Source organism: Xenopus laevis, chromosome 6L (genome assembly GCF_017654675.1).
Source record: "Xenopus laevis strain J_2021 chromosome 6L, Xenopus_laevis_v10.1, whole genome shotgun sequence".
Taxonomy (NCBI): domain Eukaryota; kingdom Metazoa; phylum Chordata; class Amphibia; order Anura; family Pipidae; genus Xenopus; species Xenopus laevis.
Genome location: NC_054381.1, coordinates 31313476 through 31338084, shown reverse-complemented (window position 1 = coordinate 31338084; position 24609 = coordinate 31313476). Strand labels below are relative to the sequence as shown.

The following is a 24609-nucleotide window of genomic DNA, read 5'->3' as shown; positions in this document are numbered from 1 at the left end:
GTTATCATTAGTATTCAAGAAGAAAAGTGGCAGCTACAAATATTATTTTAATGCAACAGCATCATTATCGATTTGTTTTTTTTAAAGGGGTTGTTCACCTTCCAACACTTTTTCAATACAGTTGCTTTCAGATTGTTCTCCAAAAATAAAGACTTTTTTAAATCTCTTTCCATTTTTTATTTCTTACCGTTTTTTCAAAATAAAGTTTGAATGTTCCAGTCTGTGGTGGTTGAGTCTGGCAGTTCAGTAATTCAGGCGCGGACTAAACTGTTACAATTTTACAACATTGAGTTGATACATTTCTCAGCAGCATCTCTGGAGTATTAGCAACTATTGTATCAATTCTAACACCTGCCTGTAATGAAACTCTGAGATTCTGATAAGAAATGTATCAACTTAATGTATCAATTTAGAACAGTTTACAGGGTCGGCGACCCCGCTCCCAGAACTGATTTAGGGCCCGGGTGTGTGTGGAAGGGCCCTGAAGCAGCAGCCGCAAAGCCTCCGGGTCAGCCAGTTCGACGTTGGCCATATTTACAAATAGAGTTACCGCCAAGGTAGGCTGGGTGGGTAGGGAAATGACATAAACATAAAAGGGGTGGGGCTTGCTGTGGATTCCAGGCCATCTCAGCAGAAAAGAGGTATGACTGAGCCAAATTTGGGGTGGGTCAGGGCAGTTACATTGCCAGGAAATTTGTAACAGCAGCCCTGGCCTGGTTTGGTGTTTTACTGGTAAGAGAGGTAAAATCCTGACTAGGGTACAATTACAGTCTCTGTTATGTATTTTCGTGACCTTTATAGTCCCCTCTTTGCTTTTCCTCTTCTTTCTTGTGTTTTCTATCTGTTTCTGTATAGCACTTTGCTTTGTGTGCATACACATGGTATGGCTAGCTAAGGTCGGGTCCGGAGGCAAAGCAGATTTTGTGGTGCCCCATTACTTATATAACATATGAGTGCCCAACACCTGACTCTTCAACTGAATGAAAACTGTCAAAGCTGTTGTGTTTTGGTAGCCGAGGATGAGTAGTGTATAACAATGCTTTATTAGCAGGCTCACGCAGCCATTACACAACAGTAACTTTCACTTTTAAGCTGTCCAGGAAGTATACACAGTATAAGTATGAGCAAACACCACAAAAGCCACTTCCCAACAGAGATTGAACAGATTCTGGGCACCACAGTATGATCACATATTCAAAGTAGTGTTTGCAAACTTTTTCCATAGGATATAATGGTGAGCATTGTTTCGGGTGGCTCAGGGCGTGCGGATGCATAACTTGGTTGGGTGTATATCCTAAATTGGTTGGGGGACAAAAACGTGGAAGGCATAGTATGGCAGTATATGAACACACTGCTCTGCTCCCACTAACAATTAAGACATACACACAATGGTAATACTTCTTCTGTACATAAAGGGGCAAATTTATGAAAGGGCGAATTGACTAACGCTGGCGAAAATTCGCCAGCATGACATCATTTTGGGACTTTGCTGATTTACTAACGGGCGTTGGCGCAAATTCACTAGCGAAGGAGATAGACTCTAGAGCTTTGCACTCTAACGCAAGGCGAATTTTCGCTCTGGCGAATGGACGTAACTACGCAAATTCACTAAGATGCGGATTTTACTGAACGTTACCTCTTGTGCCAGACTTGCCTTCGCCACCTCAGACCAGGCAAAGTGCAATAGAGTAGATAGGAGTTCCTCAAAAAAAAACATTTTTCTAAGTCCCAAAAAACGCTGGCGACTTTTCAGTTTTTCAGGGGGATAGGCTGCAAAAGATCGTATTTTTTTAGGGTACTCAACTTCCCCCCTACATTTCCTAACATGTGACACATAAACTATACTCTGCGCTCATGTATAGGGCAATATAAAAACTCTATTTTCTTTTATTAAGGTTCCCTGGGCTTGTGTAATGTAATGTATTTGCTGCAACATATACGTCCATTCAACTTTAACTTCCTGCCGTATGCAAATTAGCCAACGCTAGCGCAACTTCGCTTTGCTTGCAGAATTAACGCTAGCGAAACTGGACACAACTTCACATTTTAATGAATTAGCGTTGTCCTGGCGAATTTTCGCCTGCCGAAGCGTGGCAATGTGAGCGAAGCTGTCGCTGCCGAATTTCTGGAGGTTGGTGAATTTGCCGCAAAGGGTTTATTTTGATACAGGTTTGCTATAGGTCTAGCAGCCCATAGCAACCAATCAGCAGTAGCATTTACTGGTGACTTACTTGAAAGCAAACGCCTGATTAGCAGCACTCCTTCAAAACGTGCTTCTCACACTTAAAGGGGTGGTTCACCTTTACGTTTTAAGTTCATTTTTAGTTAGATTGGTTGATTCTAAGCAACTTTTCAATGGATCTTTTTTTTTTTTTCATTATTTGCCTTCTTCTTCTGATTCTTTCCAACTTTGAACTGATCCATCTGATTTACACATTTATTTTTATCGCTACTTTTGATTATTCATCTTTTTTTTCCAGTCCACTCTTATTCAAGTCAATGCATGGTTGCTAGGGTAATTTGGACCCTAGCAACAAGATTGCTGAAATTGCAAACTGAAGAGCTACTGAATAAAAATCGAAATAACAAAAAAAAACATGAAAACCGATGGCAAATTGTCTCAGAATATCACTCTCTGCATCATACAAAAGTGAACAACCCCTTTAAACAGACTGCTTAGTGGAATGTACCAAATACCAGTGTAGGGGAAGGTACCAATCACAAGTAAGCCACACAACACACACAGTAGTATGACAGAGCATAACAGTCACATGAGATCACACAGGCTGCACTATTGTCAATGTACTGGCCGAAAGTACTGAGCTCTATTCCACAAGGCAAAGTATGTCCCCTTGCGGCTCCCCTGTTCCTTCCTCGTCTCTTAAAAGTTCCCATGTGCTGCTGTGCGCCTCTCTACGGTTTATACGGGCATTTCTACAGTGTCAGCAGCTCTTTTATAGTCATGGAAAGTTACTTAGCCCTCCCCTTTCCTCTCCTCCCCTTTTCTTTGCACGTGGTTGTGACGTGATGACTTCCTGAAAGACTCACTCTGGAGCTAATCCGAGGAGATAGCAGAAGATCCGAGGGTAGAATTGTGGTGGAGGTTGGAGCAACAGTACACAAGGTTAGGCTTTGCTAGAGGTGAGGGCTGCAGGGGAACTGTACTCTACTTTCCAGCGAGTTTTGTTCCTTACATTACATGGTGACCCTGCTGAAAAGCCTCCTCGTATGTGAGTGCTGATAGAACTGAGCAGCTGGAAGAGCCCAGTATATCCAAAGGGGAGTGTCAAGTATGATGAGTACAGGCTGCTGGGAGTGATTAGTGTCCTGTGTACAGGGCTGCTGGGAGTGACTGGTGTCCTGTGTAGAGGGCTGCTGGGAGTCCGCTGTGTGATGTGTACAGGGCTGCTGGGAGTGACTGGTGTCCTGTGTAGAGGGCTGCTGGGAGTCCGCTGTGTGATGTGTACAGGGCTGCTGGGAGTGTGATGTGTACAGGGCTGCTGGGAGTGTTGGTGTGGGGTGTCATGTGTACAGGGCTGCTGGGAGTGACTGTTGTCCTGTGTACAGGGCTGCTGGGAGTGCGCTGTGTGATGTGTACAGGGCTGCTGGGAGTGTGATGTGTACAGGGCTGCTGGGAGTGACTGTTGTCCTGTGTACAGGGCTGCTGGGAGTGCGCTGTGTGATGTGTACAGGGCTGCTGGGAGTGACTGTTGTCCTGTGTACAGGGCTGCTGGGAGTGCGCTGTGTGATGTGTACAGGGCTGCTGGGAGTGACTGGTGTCCTGTGTACAGGGCTGCTGGGAGTGCGCTGTGTGATGTGTACAGGGCTGCTGGGAGTGCGCTGTGTACAGAGCTGCTGGGAGTGCGCTGTGTACAGGGCTGCTGGGAGTGCGCTGTGTACAGGGCTGCTGGGAGTGCGCTGTGTACAGGGCTGCTGGGAGTGCGCTGTGTACAGGGCTGCTGGGAGTGCGCTGTGTACAGGGCTGCTGGGAGTGCGCTGTGTACAGGGCTGCTGGGAGTGCGCTGTGTACAGGGCTGCTGGGAGTGCGCTGTGTACAGGGCTGCTGGGAGTGCGCTGTGTACAGGGCTGCTGGGAGTGCGCTGTGTACAGGGCTGCTGGGAGTGCGCTGTGTACAGGGCTGCTGGGAGTGCGCTGTGTACAGGGCTGCTGGGAGTGCGCTGTGTACAGGGCTGCTGGGAGTGACTGGTGTCCTGTGTACAGGGCTGCTGGGAGTGACTGGTGTCCTGTGTACAGGGCTGCTGGGAGTGTGATGTGTACAGGGCTTCTGGGAGTGTGGGTGTGGGGTGTCATGTTTACAGGGCTTCTGGGAGTGTGGGTGTGGGGTGTCATGTTTACAGGGCTGCTGGGAGTGCGCTGTGTGGGGTGTCATGTTTACAGGGCTGCTGGGAGTGCGCTGTGTGATGTTTACAGGGCTGCTGGGAGTGTGCGGTGGCATGTGTACAGGGCTGCTGGGCGTGAGATATGTGTAAAATTATTTGAAAAGATCGTTTTTTATTGATCTGAACAATAATAACTAGAATCAGGACTTCACCAGCATAGTCCAAAGGGGGTGGTTCACCTTTAAGTTAAATTTTAGTATGATATAGAACAGTGATCCCCAACCAATGGCTCGCAAGCAAAATGTTGCTCACCAATCCCTTGGATGTTACTCCCAGTGGCCTCAAAGCAGATGCTATTTTTGAATTCCAGACATGGAGGCAAGTTTTGGTTGCATACAACCAAGATGTACTGCCAAACAGAAACTTCTGTAGGCTGCCAGTCCACATAGGGGCTAGTAAACAGCCAATCCCAGCCCTTCGTTTGTACCACCAGGAACATGTTGGATGCTTGAGTTGCTCCCCAATAATTTTTACATTTGAATGTTGCTCACGGGTAAAAACGGTTGGGGACCCCTGATATAGAATGACCAATTCTAAGTTACTTTTCAATTGGTCTTCATTTTTTATTTTATAGTTTTTTAATTATTTGTCTTCTTCTGACTCTTTCCAGCTTTCAAATAGGGGTTAATGATCCCATTTAAAAAAACAAATGTTTTTAAGGCTAAACATTTATTGTTATAGCCACATTTTATAACTCGTGTTTCTATTCAGGTCTCTTATTTGAATCAGTGTGTGGTTGCTAGGGTAATTTGGACTCTAGCAATCAGATTGCTGAAATTGCAAGCTGGGGAGCCACTGAATAAAAAGCTTAATAACTCAAATACCACACATAATAAAAAATGGAAACCAATTGTCTCAGAATATCACACTCTGTATCGTATGAAAAGTTAACTCAAAAGTGAACAACCCCTTTAAGGTCAATGGCGAAGCAAGTCCCAAGATATTTTTGCCCACCCACTGAGCTGGAAATCACATAGGGTGGTAAAAATCTGGGTATATTCCCTTGTGCCATTGCCCTATACAGTATGAGACCTGCTATCCAGAATGCTTGGGACCTGGGGGTTTCTTTCTCTAAATTGCATCTCCATACTTTGTCTATTTAAAAATTATTTAAACATTATATAGGATTGTTTTGCCTCTAGTAAAGATTAATTATATTGTCGCTGATATCAAGTACAAGGTACTGTTTTATTATTACAGAGAAAAAGGAAACATTTTTTTTAAAGTAGACATATAGGATAGATAAAAAAAACTTAATTTTGTAGGCAATTATGAGTAATATGTGGTGTTGCTTTTACATGGTAATAAAAATTAACATTATCCTTAAAAAAAGCCCCTTTATTAGAGCTCCCTATAGATGTTCTCTGTCTGTGTTTCAAATGAGGGGTGGGCGTGTCGAAACGGTCCCAGCCAGAAGCACAGTAGGAGGGGACAGCCAATCACAGCCCAGCAGTCACACAAAAAGACAGGCTTCGGTTCCCTATCAGGTCCTGCTAGCTGCTGGTTGGTTCCTGTCCTACATTGCATTGAGCTGACAGCTGCCTGCTCCCTTCCACAACCTGGTAATTCAGGGAGCAGGAAGTGGGAGGGATATTAGGGTTTTTGCAGAAATATTCAATAAATCAGCCTGAAACACTACTTTTTAAAGCGCAATTCTTCTGTATCTAAATGAGTATAATGCACTGGTACATTCTTATTTTTTACACAATATGTCTCCTTTAAAATTTTAATTATTTGTATATACCTATAATGGAGTCTGTTGTAGATGCCCTTACAATAATGTAGAGCTTTCTGGATAACGGATCTTATACCTGCTACATTCATTAAACCAGAAGTAGTTCAGCCATGTTTGTTTATGGGGAAGGGGTTTCTTTAACTGACGATATTTCAATGGTGATATGACTTAATGTTGTGTTCTTCATTCTCCAGTAAACAGGCAGCGGAACCATGGCAATGAAAGGGCTGATTCGCACCACCTTATTTTGCTTGCGTCATATGCCTCCTACATGCACGATAAGGATTGCAAGCTTTCCGCATGTTAATTCAGCATGGTCCCGATTTTATAGTGAGCAACTTCTGGACACCAAAAAACCTGAATCCAATGAAAACCAGAGCCTGCTGAGCAACCTAGAATATATGGGTGTTGACATTACAATGGCCAGAAAACGTCAGCCTGGAATCCTGAAGAAGATGATCACACACGAGGAAAGCCTGAGGAAGTTTCTGCAGTCGAAGGGAGCAAGCCGAGAAACAATCGCCAGTATTATTTCTCGTTACCCCAGGGCGATCACACGCACCTATGAACACCTGCAGAAGAAGTGGGAGATTTGGCAGAGCATTTTGAAGACAGATTTGCATATATTAAAGATCGTGGAACGCTCCCCAGAGTCTTTTTTCCGATCTGGTGACATTGAGAATTTGCAGGAAAACATTTCTTTCCTTAGTTCCCTAGGCTTGACTCCTAAAGATCTGAGCCAACTGCTGGCCAAAGCCCCTCGAACATTCTCCAATCGAGCAGAACTCAACAAGCAGATGGTTTACTTTTTACAGGACCTGCATGTCTGTTTAGGAGGAGAAAATCCGCAGGAGTTTGTTAAGCAAATCATTACCAAAAATATATTCATATTAATCAGAAGTACGAAGCGCCTTAAAGCCAATATTGAATTCATTCAGTCAACGTTTAAGATGATGGATAAGGAATTGCTGCTGTGGATTCAAGGCAGCGGAGCAGACATTCTGGACCTCTGTAACACCTACATAAAGAGGAACTATAAAAATGTGCAGCAAAAGTTGCACTCCCTCGGCTGTACAGAGAACGAGATTACTCGCATTATTACCAGCTACCCTAGCATACTTTATCTGTCCCCGGTGAACTTTCTTGTCAAGATAGATCTGCTTCTTAAGCGTGGCATTGGTATCGACCTTGTGCTAGAAACGCCCAGAGTCTTAGAGGTCAGCGTCGACAATATAAAAAGTAGAATTGACGATTTGAAAGAAATTGGCTATAACTTCGAGGTGAATGGAATCGGTATTTTGGTTTTAAGCCAGACAAGGTACCAAACTAGATTAGGGAAACTTTCTGTTTCTAAATAAACTGATGATATACATAAAAAAATACTTTATGTTTGTGTAGATTTTTGCAGCATAACGTAAAATACTTGAAAAATCGTGACTTCTTTTATCCAAAAAAGCTCCTAAATTGTGCTTTGTACCTTTTTTTAGATACAGTACAGGCATGTATCAGAATGCTACAGACCTGGGGTTTTGGGATAATGGATGTTTTTTTTTTATTTGAATCTTCATACCTCAAAGGAGAAGGAAAGCCACGGAGGCATTTTATTGCCAATGTATTAGCTGCAATAGTGCAAGCTAGAATTCTATATTTAATCTGTAGAATGTTTTACCATTGCTCTCTGTTTGTTTAGGATAGCAGCTGCAGTATTAGCTTGGTGTGACATCACGTCCTGCCTGAGTCTTTCCCTGCTCACTTATAGCATTGGGCTCAGATTACAGCAGAGAATGGAGTGGGGGGGGGAGGAGCAAACTGAGCATGCTCACGCCTGGGGCAAGGAGGTTTAAGATGAAGGCAGGAAGTCTAATATAGAAGCCCATGAGTACACAATAGAAGGAAAGATATGCTGTGGAAAGATATGCAGCATTACTTTGAGGGTTTACTGGTATATTTAGGTGAACCTTTCTGATAAGGCTTACTTAGTTTCAACCTTTCCTTCTCCTTTAAGTCTACTAGAAAATCATTTAAACATTATGGGGCAGATTTATTAATGGTCAAATTGAAAATTTTAATTTTCAAAAAAATCTTATGGTCTGAATTGTCAAATTCGATTAGTGAATTATCCACAATTCGATTAGAATTTTTTACAATTTGTCCGAGTTGGAGTTATTAGATTTTTTAAATAAATAACCCCCCCACAATCAAATTTCGAGGTAAATCGAATTTTTTAGAGTTTCGAAAAACCCACATGAATTCAAAAGTCAACCCTTGATAAATCTGCCTCAAAATCAACCCAATAGGCTGGTTTTGCTTCCAGTAAGGATTAATTATATCTTAATTTGGATAAAGTACAAGCTACTGTTATTAAAGGAATATCTTAGTCAGCTTCTTAGGGCAGAGACACATGCGAAGATTCAGGAAGATTTAATCACCCGGTGACAAAACGCCTCTTCTTCGGGCGACTAATCTCCCAAAAAGCCTTTCCGCCAGCTAGAATCTAAATCTCAGACGGGATGCCAGTGCTTCGTTTTCCAAAGTCCCACGAAGTTTCCTCATGAGGCGACTTCAGAAATGCTCCAAGTGCCATCCCACCAGCAATTTAGATCCTAGCCGACGGGAAGGCAGTTCGGGGATATTAGTCGCCTGAAGAAGAGGAGATTTGTCGCCAGGCGACTAAATCTTCCCAAATCTTCGCGTGTCTTTGCCCTTATAAGGCTAAAACCTGAATTGTATCTAGGTTATGCTTATCAGAAGTGTCAGTCACCAGCAAAAGCCGAGTGAGCTGTTCAGAAAACGAGATTAAAATGAAATCCAAAAACTTGATCAAAACTGGCTTTCGATGCACCACACGATTGTAATGATAATGTGATATAAGATTAGATCAGGGCCTTAATGTGCCTTTATTATTTATTGATAGATTTCATTGTAACATGTGTATATATATATATATATATATATATATATATATATATATATATATATATATATTTATTAAAAACGTATAGTTTGTACAGTTGTCGTGATATTTTGTACATTTAATTTTACACATTTCCATTAAAATAATTTTTTTGTTTAGTGAAGTGTGCATTTGCTGAATTTTAATAAGCCTGCCATTTTTAAAGGATAATTTTAACCCTGTTTTACTTTCCAACATATTTACCCTGTGTATAATCAACGGTTATTTATTATCCACAGACATCTCAGATAGGAGGAATGGGCACATTATATATGCCAACCTGGATAATGAACGTTTCCCATTCCAAATTCTCAGGCAGACCCTGCTAAAATTAAAGCGGTTGTTCACCTTAAAATTAACTTTGATTTAGATAGTGATGTTCTCAGACAATTTGCAATTGGTTTTTATTTATTTTTTAATTATTTGTGTGTTTTTTTTTTTTTTTTAGTTATTTAGCTTTTATTCAGCAGCTCTTCAGTTTGCAATTTCATCAATCTGGCTACTAGGGTCGGATTTACCCTAGCAACCATACCGTAATTTGAATGACAGACTGGAATATGGACAGACGAGGGCCTGAATAGAAAGATACATAATTACAAGTAATAATATCAATACATTTGTAGCCTTACAGAACATTAGCTTTTTAAATGGGGTTTGCGACCTCCATCTGGAAGCTGGAAAGAGAAGAAGAAGGCAAATCAACTATAAAAAAAAAAAAAAAGAAAAAATTAATGCCAATTGAAAAGTTGCTTAGAAGTAGCCCCTTTTATATACTGAAAGTTAACTTAAAGGGGTTGTTCACCTTAAGATTAACTTTTTGAGTTTGATTTAAAGAGTGATATTCTGAGACAATTTGAAATTGGTTTTTATTATTTGTGGTTTTTAAAGGACCAGTAACATCAAATTGTTTTTTTTTTTTTAAATGTTAGTATACAATGAAAAAAAACACAAAGACAAATGAAACTTTGAAATCGCTAAGTCTTTATTAAGAAATAACTTACCAAAACTCCACTTGCGATCCTCTTCAGAAAAGGCTACAGGGCGACGATCCATCGTGTAGCGCTCAATTTCTCCTCCCTGGTTATCTCCTATAAGGCAGGGAGGAGAAATCGAGTGCCGCACGATGGATCGCCTTTTCTGAAGAGGAGCGCAAGCAGAGTTTCAGTAAGTTAATTCTTATTAAAGACTTAGCGATTTATGTGTTTTTTTTCGTTGTTACTTGTCTTTTAAGTTATTTAGCTTTTTAGTCAGCAGCTCTCCAGTTTGCAATTTCAGCAATCTGGTTGCTAGAGTCCAAATTACCCTAGCAACCATGCATTGATTTTAACAAGAGACTGGAATATGAATAGGAGAGGCCTGAATAGAAAGATAAGTAATACAAAGTAACAATAACAATAAATGTGTAGCATTGGTTTTTTAAATAGGGTCAGTGACCCCCATTTGAAAGCTGAAATTATTCAAAAACTATAAAAAAAAATAAAATAATGAAGAGCAATTGAAAACTTGAATAAGCCATTCTATAACATAGTAAAAGTTAACTTAAAGGTGAGAAACCCCTTTAACTTTTAGCAGTAAGGCAGGATCTATATATGATGCTGTTTTATAGGTGGAACATGTGGAAAGATGGCATGTCATGAATCACTCTTGTTATCAGGTTTACCAAAAATATGTCAATGAAAAACCTTTCTAAATATAATATACATGCTTACATTTGCAATGCAAAATGGTGGTACAGTTTTATTAAGTTTAACTTAAAATGTTAATATATCACAGCACTTTTAGTTGCCAATTCACACATGTATATTTTGGCACTTCAGATTGAAGAGGTGAATGTAGCTTTTGTAGAAAACTGCTGCGGCTGCCAGTAAGGGAACTGTAACACATTGATACACAGCAAAGATTGGAATGAAGTGTCAAGGCAGAAAACCAGCTAGAAAGGCAAACTTTAGCAAAGTAAATACTGATAGTGATAATACACTTCCTACTGGGTCTCTTCAATTCATCGTGAATATAGACTCATTTTAAAAGTTGCGGTAAATGCACGCAGTACTCTTCTGCAATTTCTACATGCTGTGCAAAGAGTCTACAGGATATAATAATGTTGCAACTTCTTAGTACAGGTATGGGACCTGTCATCCAGAATGTTCGGGACCTGGGGATTTTCTGGTTAATTGATCTTTCCTGTAATCTGAATCTTAATACCTTAAGTCTACTAGAAAATCATTTAAACATTAAATAAACCCAATAGGCTGGTTTTGCTTCCAATAAGGATTAATTATATCTTATTTGGGATCAAGTACAAGCTACTGTTTTATTATTAGAGAAAAAGGAAATTTGAATAAAACAGAGCCCATGGGAGACGGCCATTCCGTAATTCGGAGCTTTCTGGATAACGGGTTTCCAGATAACAGATCTATATGACATTAAGGCTACGGCACACGGGGTGAAATTAGAATGTTCTGCCACTGGAGAAAAACTGGAGAGAACTTGCCGGTGCACATGCAATTCAGCCCTGAAGCTTACTGCTTAAAAATTCCTCATTTAGGGGGTTATTTATCAAAGGTTGAATTTTAGAGTTTTAGACCTAGAATGAGCTCACAACTCAAACGGTTTCTAATGTAAGAAAAAAACTCAAATGGAAAAAACTCAGTTCAGTGAGTTTGAGGTTAACAACCTGGAAACTCGAATTAATTGAGTTTTTTGGCCAAAACAAACTCGAATTGTTCGAGTTTCCAGGCAAAACCCTCTGAAAAAAACTCAAGCATCATGTAGCCATCTTCAAATGGTCCAAGGGACCTCTGCCATTGACTCCTACATGACCTCGACAGGTTTTAGATGGTGTATTTTCAGATTGGAGCTATTCCCAGGGTCGGGGTATAATAGATCTCAAAAGATTCGAGTTTTAAAACTTTTACATGAACTTTTAGTATGTTAAAGAATTACTAATTCAAAGCAACTTTTTTTATCATCTTTGAATTATTTGCCTTCTTATGACTCGCCACTGACCCCATCTAAAACAAATGCTCTGTAAAGCTACACATTTATTGTTATTGATACTTTTTATTACTCCTCTTTCTATTCAGGCCTCTCTTATTCATATTCTTTATTCTAATTCAAATTAATGCTTGGTTGCTAGTGTAATTTGGGCCCTAGCAACCAATTTGCTGAAATTGCAAACTGAATAAAAAGCTGATTAACTCAAAAAACACAAATAATAAAAAATTAAATCGTATTGCAAATTATCTCAGAATATCACTCTCTACATCATACTTAAAGTTGATTTAAAGGTGAACAATCCCTTAATAGATGATTACTAGTGAAGATTAATTTGTCTTTATGGCAACTTGAAGGACAAGGAAATCCTAGGACAGTGTTGGGTATTTTTTTAAGGTACCCCTGTAACCATATGGACTGCATTCGTCTCCTGTAAAAAAGAAACTCTTGCATTCTAGTATATTGGCACCTGACTGTGCATAGTAGGTTGAATACTGCTGATTTAGAGTCGTCTCATACATATTACAGACTTTAACAGGCAGTGGGGTTATAATGCATAATAGCTCCAAGAACAACATGGGGCGAGAGCATATTGTACAGAGAAGTGCTGGCTGCCAAACAGGAGTAAGTGACCTATGTAACTTTTGGGTACAGGTATGGGACTTGTTATCCAGAATGCTCAGGACCTGGGGTTTTCTGGATAACAGATCTTTCCATATTTTGGATCTTTGTACCTTAAGGGGTCCATTTACTTAGCTTGAGTGAAGGAATAGAATAAAAAAAACTTCGAAATTCGAATGTTTTTTTTGGCTACTTCGACCATCGAATTGGCTACTTCGACCTTCAACTACGACTTCGAATCGAACATTTCGAACTAAAAATCGACCATTCTATAGTCGAAGTACTGTCTCTTTAAAAAAAAAAAATAAAAAAAAATTTTGACCCCCTACTTCGCCACCTAAAACCTACCGAAGTGCAATGTTAGCCTATGGGGAAGGTCGATGGATTAAAATCCATCGATTCGAACGATTTTTCTTCAACCAAAAAAACGATTTGAAGGATTTAATCGTTTGAAGGATTCGAAGGATTTAATCGATTCGAAGGATTTAATCGATTTAATCTATCAAACTATTTGCGGTAAATCCTTCGACTTCGAAATTCGAAGTTGAAGGATTTACATTCGGCAGTCAAATATCGAGGGTTAATTAACCTTCGATATTCGACCCTATGTAAATCTGCCCCCAAGTGTACTATAAAATTATGTAAGTATGAAATAAACATAAATAGGCTTATTTTGCTTCCAATAAGGATTAATTATATCTTAGATGGGATCAAGTACAAGTATGGGACCTATTATCCAGAACCCTCGGGACCTGGGGCTTCCCAGATAAAAGATCTTTCCGTAATTTGGATCTTCATACCTTAAGTCTACTATAAAATCATGTAAATATGAAAAAAACATAAATAGGCTTATTTTGCTTCCAATAAGGATTAATTATATCAAAGATTGAATCAAGTGCAGTGTACTGTTTTATTATTACAGAGAAAAAGGAAATGGGAGAATGCCTTTCTGTAATTCAGAGCTTTCTGGAAACTGGTTTACAGATAACAGATCCCATAATTGTACAAGGTACTGTTTTATTATTACAGAGAAAAATAAATCATTTGTAAAAATTTGAATTATATGGAAGACTTTCTGGATAACAGGTTTCCGTATCCCATACCATTACCTTGCAAAAAATATCCTAGGCTTTTCTTGTCCTTTAAAATCCATTTGCTAAGGGTTATCTGCTATCTGTGCAGTATTGCTACTTAATTAAATATAAAGGTGTACCTATTGGAAAACTATCAAGATAACATTCATATGCTGATATTTAGATCATAAGTGGCAATTCATTTTTCAATTAATTAGGACTTTGTGTGAAGGAAAGCAGTGTCTGCCTTTAAACTGAATAAAGTAATTTCATTGTCTTCTTTCTTCACACATCTCAGCCATATCTGACCTACTTCTATACCCCATGCCACTTACATGGACTTCTGCCGACATCCTTCACAAGCTTGTGAATTTAAATAAATGAAACTGTGAGTGAAACAGCGAGCACATTATAGAGAGCAAGGAGCCCAACTGAGGCAAGGAACCAGCGGGTCAACTCAACAAGCCATTCATTAATCAGTTCCATACTTCAATATTTGGTTCTAACCAACTGGTTACAAAGTGGCTACTGACAGCGCAGACATATGAAATGTGCGATAAAAGTATTTCTGGAAAAACATTAAAGAAGAATGAGATGTTAAGAATGTTCCAAGACCCAGAAAAAGCAGGAAGGGAAAGGGACTGCGGTCAGAAAGCAGCATTAGGTATAGAAGTCCAGCCCTTATAAAGAAAGCCTTTCTAAATGCACCTACTAAGCTATTTTCTGTTTAGATTTTTTACATTTTGAATTTTAAAGGGGCGTTTCTTAAATGGATGCGACCACCCGAAAATATCCTTTGATATAATTTTTTTTTTTTTTTAGCGATGGGCATTACTTGCTACTAAACATCTGTATATCCAACTTTCATACAATTACAGTTTTCTTATTCTGTTCTCTAAGTAACCAGCAGGTGGGGCTGTTGTTACAAAATTCATAATATTGGCAGCTAATTAAAACTTAAATAGCTCGAAAACTGAAAAAAAACTAAATTGATATTTCACCTTTAAAGGAATAGTTCAGCGTCAAAATAAAATCTGATGATGGATGAATAGATAGGCTTTACATAATAAAAATATTTTCTAATATAGTTAGCCAAAAATGTAATGTATAAAGGTTGGAGTGACTGAATGTGTAACATAATAGCCAGAATACTACTTCCTGCTTTTCAGCTCTTTAACTCTGAGATAGTCAGCGACTTGAAGGGGGGCCACATGGAACATATCTGTTCAGTGAGTTTGCAGTTGATCTTTAGCATATTCAGCTCAGATTCAAAAGCAACAGATATGACCCATGTGACCCCTTCAAGTCTCTGATTGGTTACTGCCTGGTAACCAGGGTAACCAGTCAGTGGAAACCAAGAGAATTGAAAAGCAGGAAGTTGGGCTATGTTCTGTTATGTTACACATCCAGTCACTCCAGCCTTTATACATTACATATTTGGCTCACTATCTACTGTATATTAGAAACATTTGTTATTTTGCACAGCCTATTTACCCAGTTTTTATTTTTACACTGAACAATTCCTTTAAGGTAACTTTTAGTATGTCATAGAATGGCTACTTCTAAGCAACTTTTCAACTGGTTTTCATTATTTATTTTTTGTAATTTTATAATTATTTGCCTTTTTCTTCTGACTCTTTGCAGCTTTCAAAAGGTGGTCAGTGACCCTATCTAAAAAACAAATGCTCTGTAAGGCTTGCAACTGTATTGTTATTGCTAATTTTATTACTCATATTTCATTCCAGGCTTCTCCTTTATATTCCAGTCACCTATTTAAATCAATGCATGGTTGCTAGGGTAATTTGGACCCTAGTTACCAGATTGCTTAAAATGCAAATTGAAGAGCTGCTGAATAAAAAGCTAAATAACTCAAAAACATGAAATAATAAAAAATGAAAACCATTTACAAATTGTCTCAGAATATTACCCTCTACATCATACTAAAAGTTATCTCAAAGGTGAACAACCCCTTAAAAGATGAAATATTGTATATTGTAAGTGTAACTTGCAGTAACATTTCTCACCTGTAGGGAGGCAATTTGTTTTTCCAGGCTGCAATGTATAATTTCTGCTCCAGCCAAATCAATGGCTGCTTGAAATGCAATAACAAAATTGGCAAGACTTTACTTAGCTGGAACAACATATTTCATGTCACAAAAATGGCTGCACTGCCTCTTTAACAGAATCAGCGGCAAACACTGTCTATACAATATGTTATTTATTACCATTGTTGCATAGCCATTTATTTCCCAGACGTTTAGCAATAAATGCATATATTAAACTGGGGCTTCAGCCCTTTTCTGTGAAACGACAAGATTAAACAAAAAGGTTAGCCAAAGACTAGTCAAAGCAAATGTAATAATTTATAGGTTTAAAGGAATTGTAAACCCTTAAAACAAATGTATGTGAAACTGCTCAGAGCGCTCTTATAAGCATATTTGCAATGCACGTTGTTTTCTAGTGTTCAAGATATTAGCAGGTTTTATCTACTAATAAAATGAATTTAAAACAACAGTTCCTTTTTTAAAGGAAAACTTTACCCCCAAAGTAAATACTTGAGCAACAATTAGTTTAAATCAAATTAAGTGGCATATTAAAGAATCTTACCAAACTGGTATATATATTTAAAGGAGAAACAAACCCTTTACCAAATAAACCTCTACCCCCCACCCCACGTAGACCACCTCCCTCCCCCCCTCAGCCTACCTGTCCCCCCAGGGAAATGCCCTAACTTTCCACTTATCCCTCGGGGCAGAGTCACATCATCGGCGTTCACGGCAGCTATCTTCCGAGTCTTCGGTAAACTGAGATGGAGACCGGTGAATCGGCGCGTGAGCAGTTGGAGCGATTTACCGGTTTGAGACAATGGCAAATGCAACGAAATGGACGGAAATTACAGAAGCGCCGGGAGGAGACATGAAGACCTGGAAGATGGCTGTGGTGAACTCTGATGCCTGAATCTGCGCCGAGGGGTAAGTAAAAAGTTAGGGGCATTTCCCAGGTGGGCAGCTAGGCTTGGTAAATGGGGTTGTTTCTCCTTTAAGTAAATATTTCCCTTTTACATCTCTTGCTTTGAACCATCATTTTTTGATGGTCTGTGTGCTGCCTCAGAGATCACCTGACCAGAAATACTACAACTCTGTAACAGGAAGAAGTGTGGAAGCAAAAGACAGAACTCTGTCTGTTAATTGGCTCATGTGACCTAACATGTATGGTTTGTTTGTGTGCACCGTGAATCATACGATCCCAGGGGATTTCGGTTTCATCAATGGATGTTGGCTACACTACCATAAATCCTTCTCAGATCCTTCTGATGACTACTAGGTTCACTTTGGGCTTCCCTGCATGCTGCATTTTTCATGAAAGCCCTGGTTTTAAGTCCTATCTTCTCTTCTTCTTCTCAGCCATCCACATTTGCTTTGGCTTTCTAGTTTCTGAGAGTTTTATACTGTATGTGTTAAATTTTTTTTAAAAAAAACGTTCAAAATACTGGTTATAAAGTGTGTATATATTATCAGAACTCCAACCCCATATTCACTTTCATATGGAAATAAAATAGTTTCATATAGTAAATCAGGCAATCAGTAAATCCTAAATGAGTATGTATACAGCACAAGGTGAAATACCATCCCATCAATAGAAAAGCATATTTTCAGAAATATTATTGTCCCACACGGACTAGGACCATTAGTTAAAATATATTGCAGTATAAACCTTTGCAAGCTATGATAAGGAATTTACTGTGTGCCCTGCCGGGCTTGACACATTTTCACCACTAGAAGTCACTGTTGGACTCCGAAAATTACTTTTGTGACCTTATATAATGGCTCTGTTCTTCAGTTCAGTTTGATTTACTAGTTGATTGCTGAAGCAAGGACTAACATACTTGATTAGGTCAGAAAATGCTTCCACAGAGAGCTAGATAATGTGTGGAAAATGGTGAAGGAATAAAATGTACTGTTAGTTCTAGCACAAAGACCCTGATGCGTATAGTAATCACTGGCAATCAAATCTTTTCATAATGTGGCTTTATGTATCTGCTGTTTGGCAAGAAAAGAACAATGGGCATCTGACTAAGGCAACCGCTCTCAGGAATGAGGTGGGGCAGGTGTAGAGGTGTGGGGGGCTTGAATGATGCTTGAGAGATTTATTAGGTAACGGGGCACCCCTAAAAAGATTTGGATTTTGAGCCAAGTGACTTCTCTATATGCCAATGTTGTTTGAGTAAATCATATGAATATTCTTTGTCCAAGCTGGGTCTATTGTGCTTCAGAACCTACTAGAGCCCTTCCTAACAATGTTGTTTATCATGCTGCCTGCCAAGTCAATTGATTAAGATAAGGAGAAGAAAAGGTTAAAACTAAGTAAGCTTTATCAGAAAGGTCCACCTAAATATACCAGTAAACCCTCAAAGTAATGCTGCTCTGAGTCCTCTGTCAAAAGAAACACAACATTTCTTTCCTTCTATTGTGTACACATGGGCTTCTGTATCAGACTTCCTGCCTTCAGCTTAAACCTCCTTGTCCCGGGCTCGAGCATGCTCAGTTTGGTCCTCTTCCCCCCCTTCTCTGCTGTAATCTGAGCCCAGAGCTATAAGTGAGCAGGGAGAGACCAAGGCAGGAATTGATGTCACACCAAGCTAATACTGCAGCTGCTATCCTAAACAAACAGCTTCTAGATATTTTTACCAAGGTATGATAAAACATTCTATAGAATAAATATAGCATTCTAACTTGCACTATTGCAGCTAATCTATTGGCAATAAAATGCCTCTGTAGCTTTCCTTCTCCTTTAAGATACTAGCTCTGATGATTGCTGCCTGACCCATCTCATCCCTGGATACTCACCACATATCTGGTTCTGTATTAAGTTAGCTGTCTAGCCTTCTATGTTTCCAGTACATTCCACCCCACCAAAAGGAGCTTACCATCTTTATAATATGTCTGAATATGGTGAAGCCATAATTTTTGCTTACTATGTTTTATTCCTCTAATGCCAAATGGATGGCAGCTCTTGCTGAACAGAAAAGCATAATTAAAGGGATACTGTCATTGGAAAAAAAAAATTCAAAAATGAATCAGTTAATAGTGGTGCTCCAGCAGAATTCTGCAATGAAATCCATTTCTCAAAAGAGCAAACAGATTTTTTTATATTCAATTTTGAAATCTGACATGGGGCTAGACATATTGTCAATTTTCCAGCTGCCCCAAGTCATGTGATTTATGCTCTGATAAACTTCAATCACTCTTTACTGCTGTACTGCAAGTTGGAGTGATATCACCCCTCCCTTCCCCCCCAGCAGCCAAACAAAAGAACAATGGAAAGGTAACCAGATAACAGCTCCCTAACACAAGATAACAGCTGCCGGGTGACTCTAAGAACAGCCCTCAATAGTAAAAACCCATGTCCCACTGAGACACATTCAGTTACATTGAGAAGGAAAAACAGCAGTCTGCCAGAAAGCATTTCTCTCCTAGAGTGCAGGCACAAGTCACATGACCAGGGGCAGCTGGGAAATTGACAAAATGTCTAGCCCCATGTCAGATTTCAAAATTGAATATAAAAAAATCTGTTTGCTTTTTTAAAAAATTGATTTCATTGCAGAATTCTGCTGGAGTAGCACTATTAACTGATGCGTTTTGAAAAAAACATGTTTTCCGATGACAGGATTGATCCCTTTAAGTTTAATTAGTGTGCAATTTCAGACACAAATCACCATGTTTTTTTCCCTCACATTTCATCATTACAGCCAAGTGCAGGATTGTGCACATTTGCACACTTTGAGGCATCGGGCACAGAGTAAATGTTGCATCACTTCCAGAGGACATCCTTAAAATTAGAAGACTGCTGTGGGAAGCCTGGAGCTAGCGACTGGTTCATGGAGGCCCATATGGAAGCGCAGGAGCATGTTTGGATGTATGTACCTGAATTAATTCAATATGGACTCTGCAGTGTGTCCTTTTTGGAGGCATCTCACTGTGGGTGCATTCATAAAATAACTCCTTGTGGAAGATTAAACTAATAGTATATTTTCCTTTAATAAAAAAAATATAGGCTTATGATATGATGCCTAAGAAAGACTAATCTAGCCAAATTCAGTAAATATATTCAGCTAGTATCAGCTTACTACCCTCAGAATCCTCTACCTGGCTGATATATGCAATGGCTTGGCCCATAGATCTTGTTACAAGTTACTTACTGTTAAAGCCCATCTTTATTCACTCATCTACAGGTTGCATCCATGATATTCTTCTTCCCTAGCCAATGTAAAGAAGTCCTGATGTTCTATTAGAGGAGGGAAAAAATGAGAAATGCCTGACATTATGGCTACAACTCTTTTCTCAATACTCACGTTTTTCAACATTCGTTATTCCATTTCATTATTGACCAGCCCTGAAACACCATGCTTCTGGGAAGGTATAAAGGTTTGAATTTGCAAGCAGCTACTGGAAATGACTGTTTTCTCATCTCGTGACTCCAGCTGCTGGCATTTCTTGGCTAAAGGACAGATCCAGATCAGAGACATGATAGGTGATGTTGAGAGTGAATTAATAAAAAATTTTGCACCTGGGCTATGATTCAAAAGCACCAAAGTTCAGAGATGGGCAGATGACAAATTGGGTTTCTGTGTTTTCTCTATGTCTTCATGGGTTTTCTCAAAGGCACTGCTTTTCTTTCATTCATGCAGGAAAGGTGATATCGGTATCCTCATAGGATGAGTTTTAGCAGCAGTCTGTTGTACTGTGTATTTCATACTGATGTGTCAGACTAATTGCTAAGGATTTTGTTTGCCTTATTCTGGATCAGTTTGGAGAGGGCTTTGGTTGAAGTCTATGTACTTCTTTTTCAGCCTCAGTTACCATGTGACTATATTGGGTTGATATGATATTCAGCAGGGTTTAAAACAACACAGAGAGTAATATAATATTTAATCATTCCAGCATTCCAGCAACATCAGCAAACTGAAGGATGTGGGCAATATACATTATATCAGTAGGGGAGAATCCTGCATGCATTACCTAGGGGGGCTATCTACATCTGAATAGTACTGAGCTGGGCAGAGATGATATAAACTACATTTTGGAGTCAAGAAGGAATTTATAATGTTTCTGTTGTGAGACAGGATTAAAATAAAAAAGTTGTTTGCCCTTTTAAATGTCTTACCAGTCTTATGCTTTATATTGCTGTGTGCCATGCCTTGAGGATGGTTTTGTAGTAGCCCCCTAGAGAGCATCAGCCATAGAGATGGGTAATAAAACAAAATAATGTTTCAGGTGGGCAAACCTCCCTATGATGCCTCTAACAAAGGTCTTGTTCCACACTCTATGAGTAAACACTTTTAATTGTGTGAGGCATCTGATCCTACTTATTGCTCTCCCAAGCCCAGACTGTAACTTAATTATCTGAAGCTAAGGGCTCTTACAGACGAGCGTTTTTACCTGCGCTCCCCTGCGTTCCAGCCGCAGGGGAACGCAGGAATAGACGCATTACATTTTTTCCAATGGGGCTGTACTCACACAGGCGCGTGTAGTTGCCGAACGCAGGTTGAGACGCAACATGCTGCATTTTTCCTGCGTTCTGCGCCTACACGCGCCTGTGTGAGTACAGCCCCATTGGAAAAAATGTAATGCGTCTATTCCTGCGCTCCCCTGCGGCTGAACGCAGAAAAACGGAACGCAGGGGAGCGCAGGTAAAAACGCTCGTCTGTAAGAGCCCTAAGGCTTGCTTCAAAATGTTTTCCAGATCTGTGCTCCGTGGCTACAGGTGAATGCAATGCACTTAATTTAGGGTTTGTTTCCCCAGGGCTGCCACTTGAATTTTCTGTCAGTGTCTATGTCCAGAGCTCAGCAATATGTGTTTTGCTATGCTCATATGTCATATGAAAGCTCCACAGTTCTTTCCTGTGCTTTGACTTAATCCTTTATTGTACAAACAGAATATATACAGCATATATACCCATTTTTTTTTAGATTTATAATTTATTAATAATTTATTTTAGTCAATTTAATGCGTGTAAATCATCAAATTTCATTTTTTCCAAGTCTTCTTTGAAAGAATTTTTTTTGTATAGAATGATGTTTTTTTTTATCCCCAGCTGCTTTTATGGAGATTGAGTAATAAGTAATTAATGAGCAATGATTTCAGGGAAAACAATTTTCCTTAGCAGAGGACACACAAAGGATGACCATAAGACTCGCAGCTGCTTCATGCCTAACATTAGCATACTCTCCCAAGGAAGAAGCCAGGCTCATTAATAAGATAATGGGAAATGCTGCTTTGTGAAGTTGGTTGCTGTTTTGACAAAGATGTGCAAATACAGAAGTGATAAGAAAAGGTTCTTAAAGGGCATATAAAGGCAAAAAAAATAAAATCCCATTTTTACTTTCCTTAATGAAAAAGAAACCTATCTCCAATATACTTTAATTAAAAAATGTGTACCGTTTTTAGAAGAAACCTGACTGTATGCAGTGAAATTCTACCTTAATCAGACGGTCCCTAACTGCTGAGCAGGGAAACAATCATACTTAAGAACAGCAAGGGGAGCCCCCGCCTTACTTCCCAGCCATGCAGAACTCAAGCAGCTTTGTTTATGACGATCCCTAAGCAGCCCAGACAACACTGAGCATGTGCACAGTCTTGGTCTTGCAAAGATGTTTAACAAAGTTACAAGATGGTGACCCCCTGTAGCCAACTTTGAAAGCATAAATCATTTGTTTGATTAGGCCTGTGGTGCAGTAAGTTCATGTTTATATTTAGTATACAAAATACAGCATTTCTAGCCTTATTCTATTTTAGACTTTACATGCCCTTTAAAACATGTTCAGTGGCTATGTACTGTCTAAAGAATTATTGGATTTAAATGCACTGTGAGTATGATATTTATAAAAGACGTTCAGGGTTACGATTAGGGATTAAAGGGGTGGTTAGCAACGTGATCTGATGTGCTGCGACAAAATGCTACACGCTGCGTCTGCATCCGTCAGTCGTGTCGGATCAACCCTGCGCCACCATGCGACAATGCATTCACTTACCTTATTTTTGTTGCATGCGCTTTGTCGCAGCGCATCAGATCGCGCCTAAAATGTCCATGTAGTCCTACCCTTAAGGTAACTTTTAGTATGTAATAGAAGAGCCAATTATAAGCAACTTTTGCACCGGTTTTCATTATTTATTTTTTATAGTTTTATAATTATTTGCCTTTTTCCGTTGCCTCTTTAAAATGGCGCTGACCCCGTCAAAAAAGCTGTAAGGCTACAAATGTATTGTTTTTTATTACTCATCTTTACAGAAAAGGTCCTCTCCTATTCATATTTCAGTCTCTTATTCAAATCAATACATGGTTGCTAGAGTAATTTGGACCCCAGCTACCAGATCAACTTCTAAGAAATGTCCAGCTTGTGACCTTCTAGCCTCCCCTACTTCCTATATATATTTTATGTTTGCTCCCAGGGCTAGCATCAGAAGTCACAGTGCCCTATACAGCTATGTTAGCAGGGCCCTCTCTGTTGGGTACCTGGCCCACAATTAGTGGAATGGGGCCCCAATAAAAAAAAAGGCCTACCACTCACAACAATGCCCTTAATCCATAGTCATACCCCATTATACTGAAACCTATCCATGATCCACATTGCTAGTCATGGGCCCCTGCCTACAGTACCCCCTGTATCCCCCTGACGGCAGCCTTGTATGTTCCCTGAGTGGGTTCTTTGAGGTTGGGGATCGAAGGCAAGCCCCCCTCTGAAAACCAGCCTAACAGAAAAATCCATCAAAAACTCATGTCCCCAATGAGTCTATGACATCATTTTTGCGGCGAAACTCGGCGAAAATGTTTTCTTATCACTATCAGTGACCCCCATTTGAAAGCAGGAAAGAGTCAGAAGAAATCATTAAAAAACTATAACAAATAACTAATGAAGACCAATTGAAAATGTGCTTAGAATTGGCCATTCTATAACGTACTAAAATTTAACTTAGAGGTGAACCACCCCTTTAAGGGAAGACCCTCAAAACAAAAGTAAACTTGCTCCGCTGCATTTCTGCAGTATTTACATCCATTACATTTTTCTAGTTTTCACAATATTAACAGTTTTTAAACATCGAATATAATGAAACTGAAAGAACAAGCCCACTGGTGATTACCTTCAGAGCAGACAAATGTCTGATGTGATGAGTCTTCTCAGCCTCCTGACTTAAAGGGGGGTTCACCTTTAAAGTAACTTTTAGTATGTTATAGAATGCCCATTTCTAAGCAACTTTTCAATTGGTCTTAATTATTTTTTTATTTTTTTTATAGTTTTTTAGTACTTTGTCTTTTTCTTTGGATTCTTCTCAGCTTTCAAATGGGGGTCACTGACCCCATCTAAAAACAAATGCTCTGTAAAGCTACACATTTAGGGGCAGATTTACTAAGGTTCGAGTGGATTTTCGAAGTACAAAAAGTTTGAATTTTCGAAGTAATTTTTTGGATACTTCGACCATCGAATAGGATACTACGACTTCGAATTTAACTTGACTTTGATTCGAAGTAAAAATCGCTCGAATATTCGACCATGCGATAATCGAAGTACTGTTTCTTTAAAAAAACTTCGACTTTAATACTTCACCAAATTAAACCTGCCAAATTGCTATGTTAGCCCATGGGGACCTTCTACAAACTTTTTCTAAGTCTTTACACATTGAATAAAAATCCTTCGATTGTACGCTAAAATCGTTTGATTCAAACGATTTAATTGTTCGATCGAACGATTTTTATTCGATCGTAGGATTGCCAAATTCGGTGAAAGAACTTTGAACTCAAAGTTTTTCAATTCAATGGTTGAATTTCGAAGTTTT

General features: G+C 39.3%; 1 protein-coding gene across 3 annotated transcripts; it reads left to right on the top strand.

Annotated features, from left to right (window-relative positions):
- The first annotated feature begins 2971 nt into the window (after positions 1 to 2971).
- Positions 2972 to 20928, top strand: mterf1.L (mitochondrial transcription termination factor 1 L homeolog). Of its 3 annotated transcripts, XR_001936080.2 has the most exons (4): positions 2972 to 3124; positions 6330 to 7453; positions 19526 to 19692; positions 20009 to 20928. XR_001936080.2 is itself a non-coding variant. In XM_018267303.2 (3 exons), the coding sequence occupies exons 2-3, from the start codon at positions 6348 to 6350 to the stop codon at positions 19608 to 19610; spliced, it is 1191 nt and encodes a 396-aa protein (XP_018122792.1). In that variant the 5' UTR covers positions 2972 to 3124; positions 6330 to 6347; the 3' UTR covers positions 19611 to 20928. The 3 variants fall into 3 exon arrangements, 2 of the variants coding, with proteins under 2 accessions (XP_018122792.1, XP_018122793.1); XM_018267303.2 differs by having other exon boundaries at positions 19526 to 20928; XM_018267304.2 differs by having other exon boundaries at positions 2985 to 3141; positions 19526 to 20928.
- Positions 20929 to 24609: the final 3681 nt, after the last annotated feature.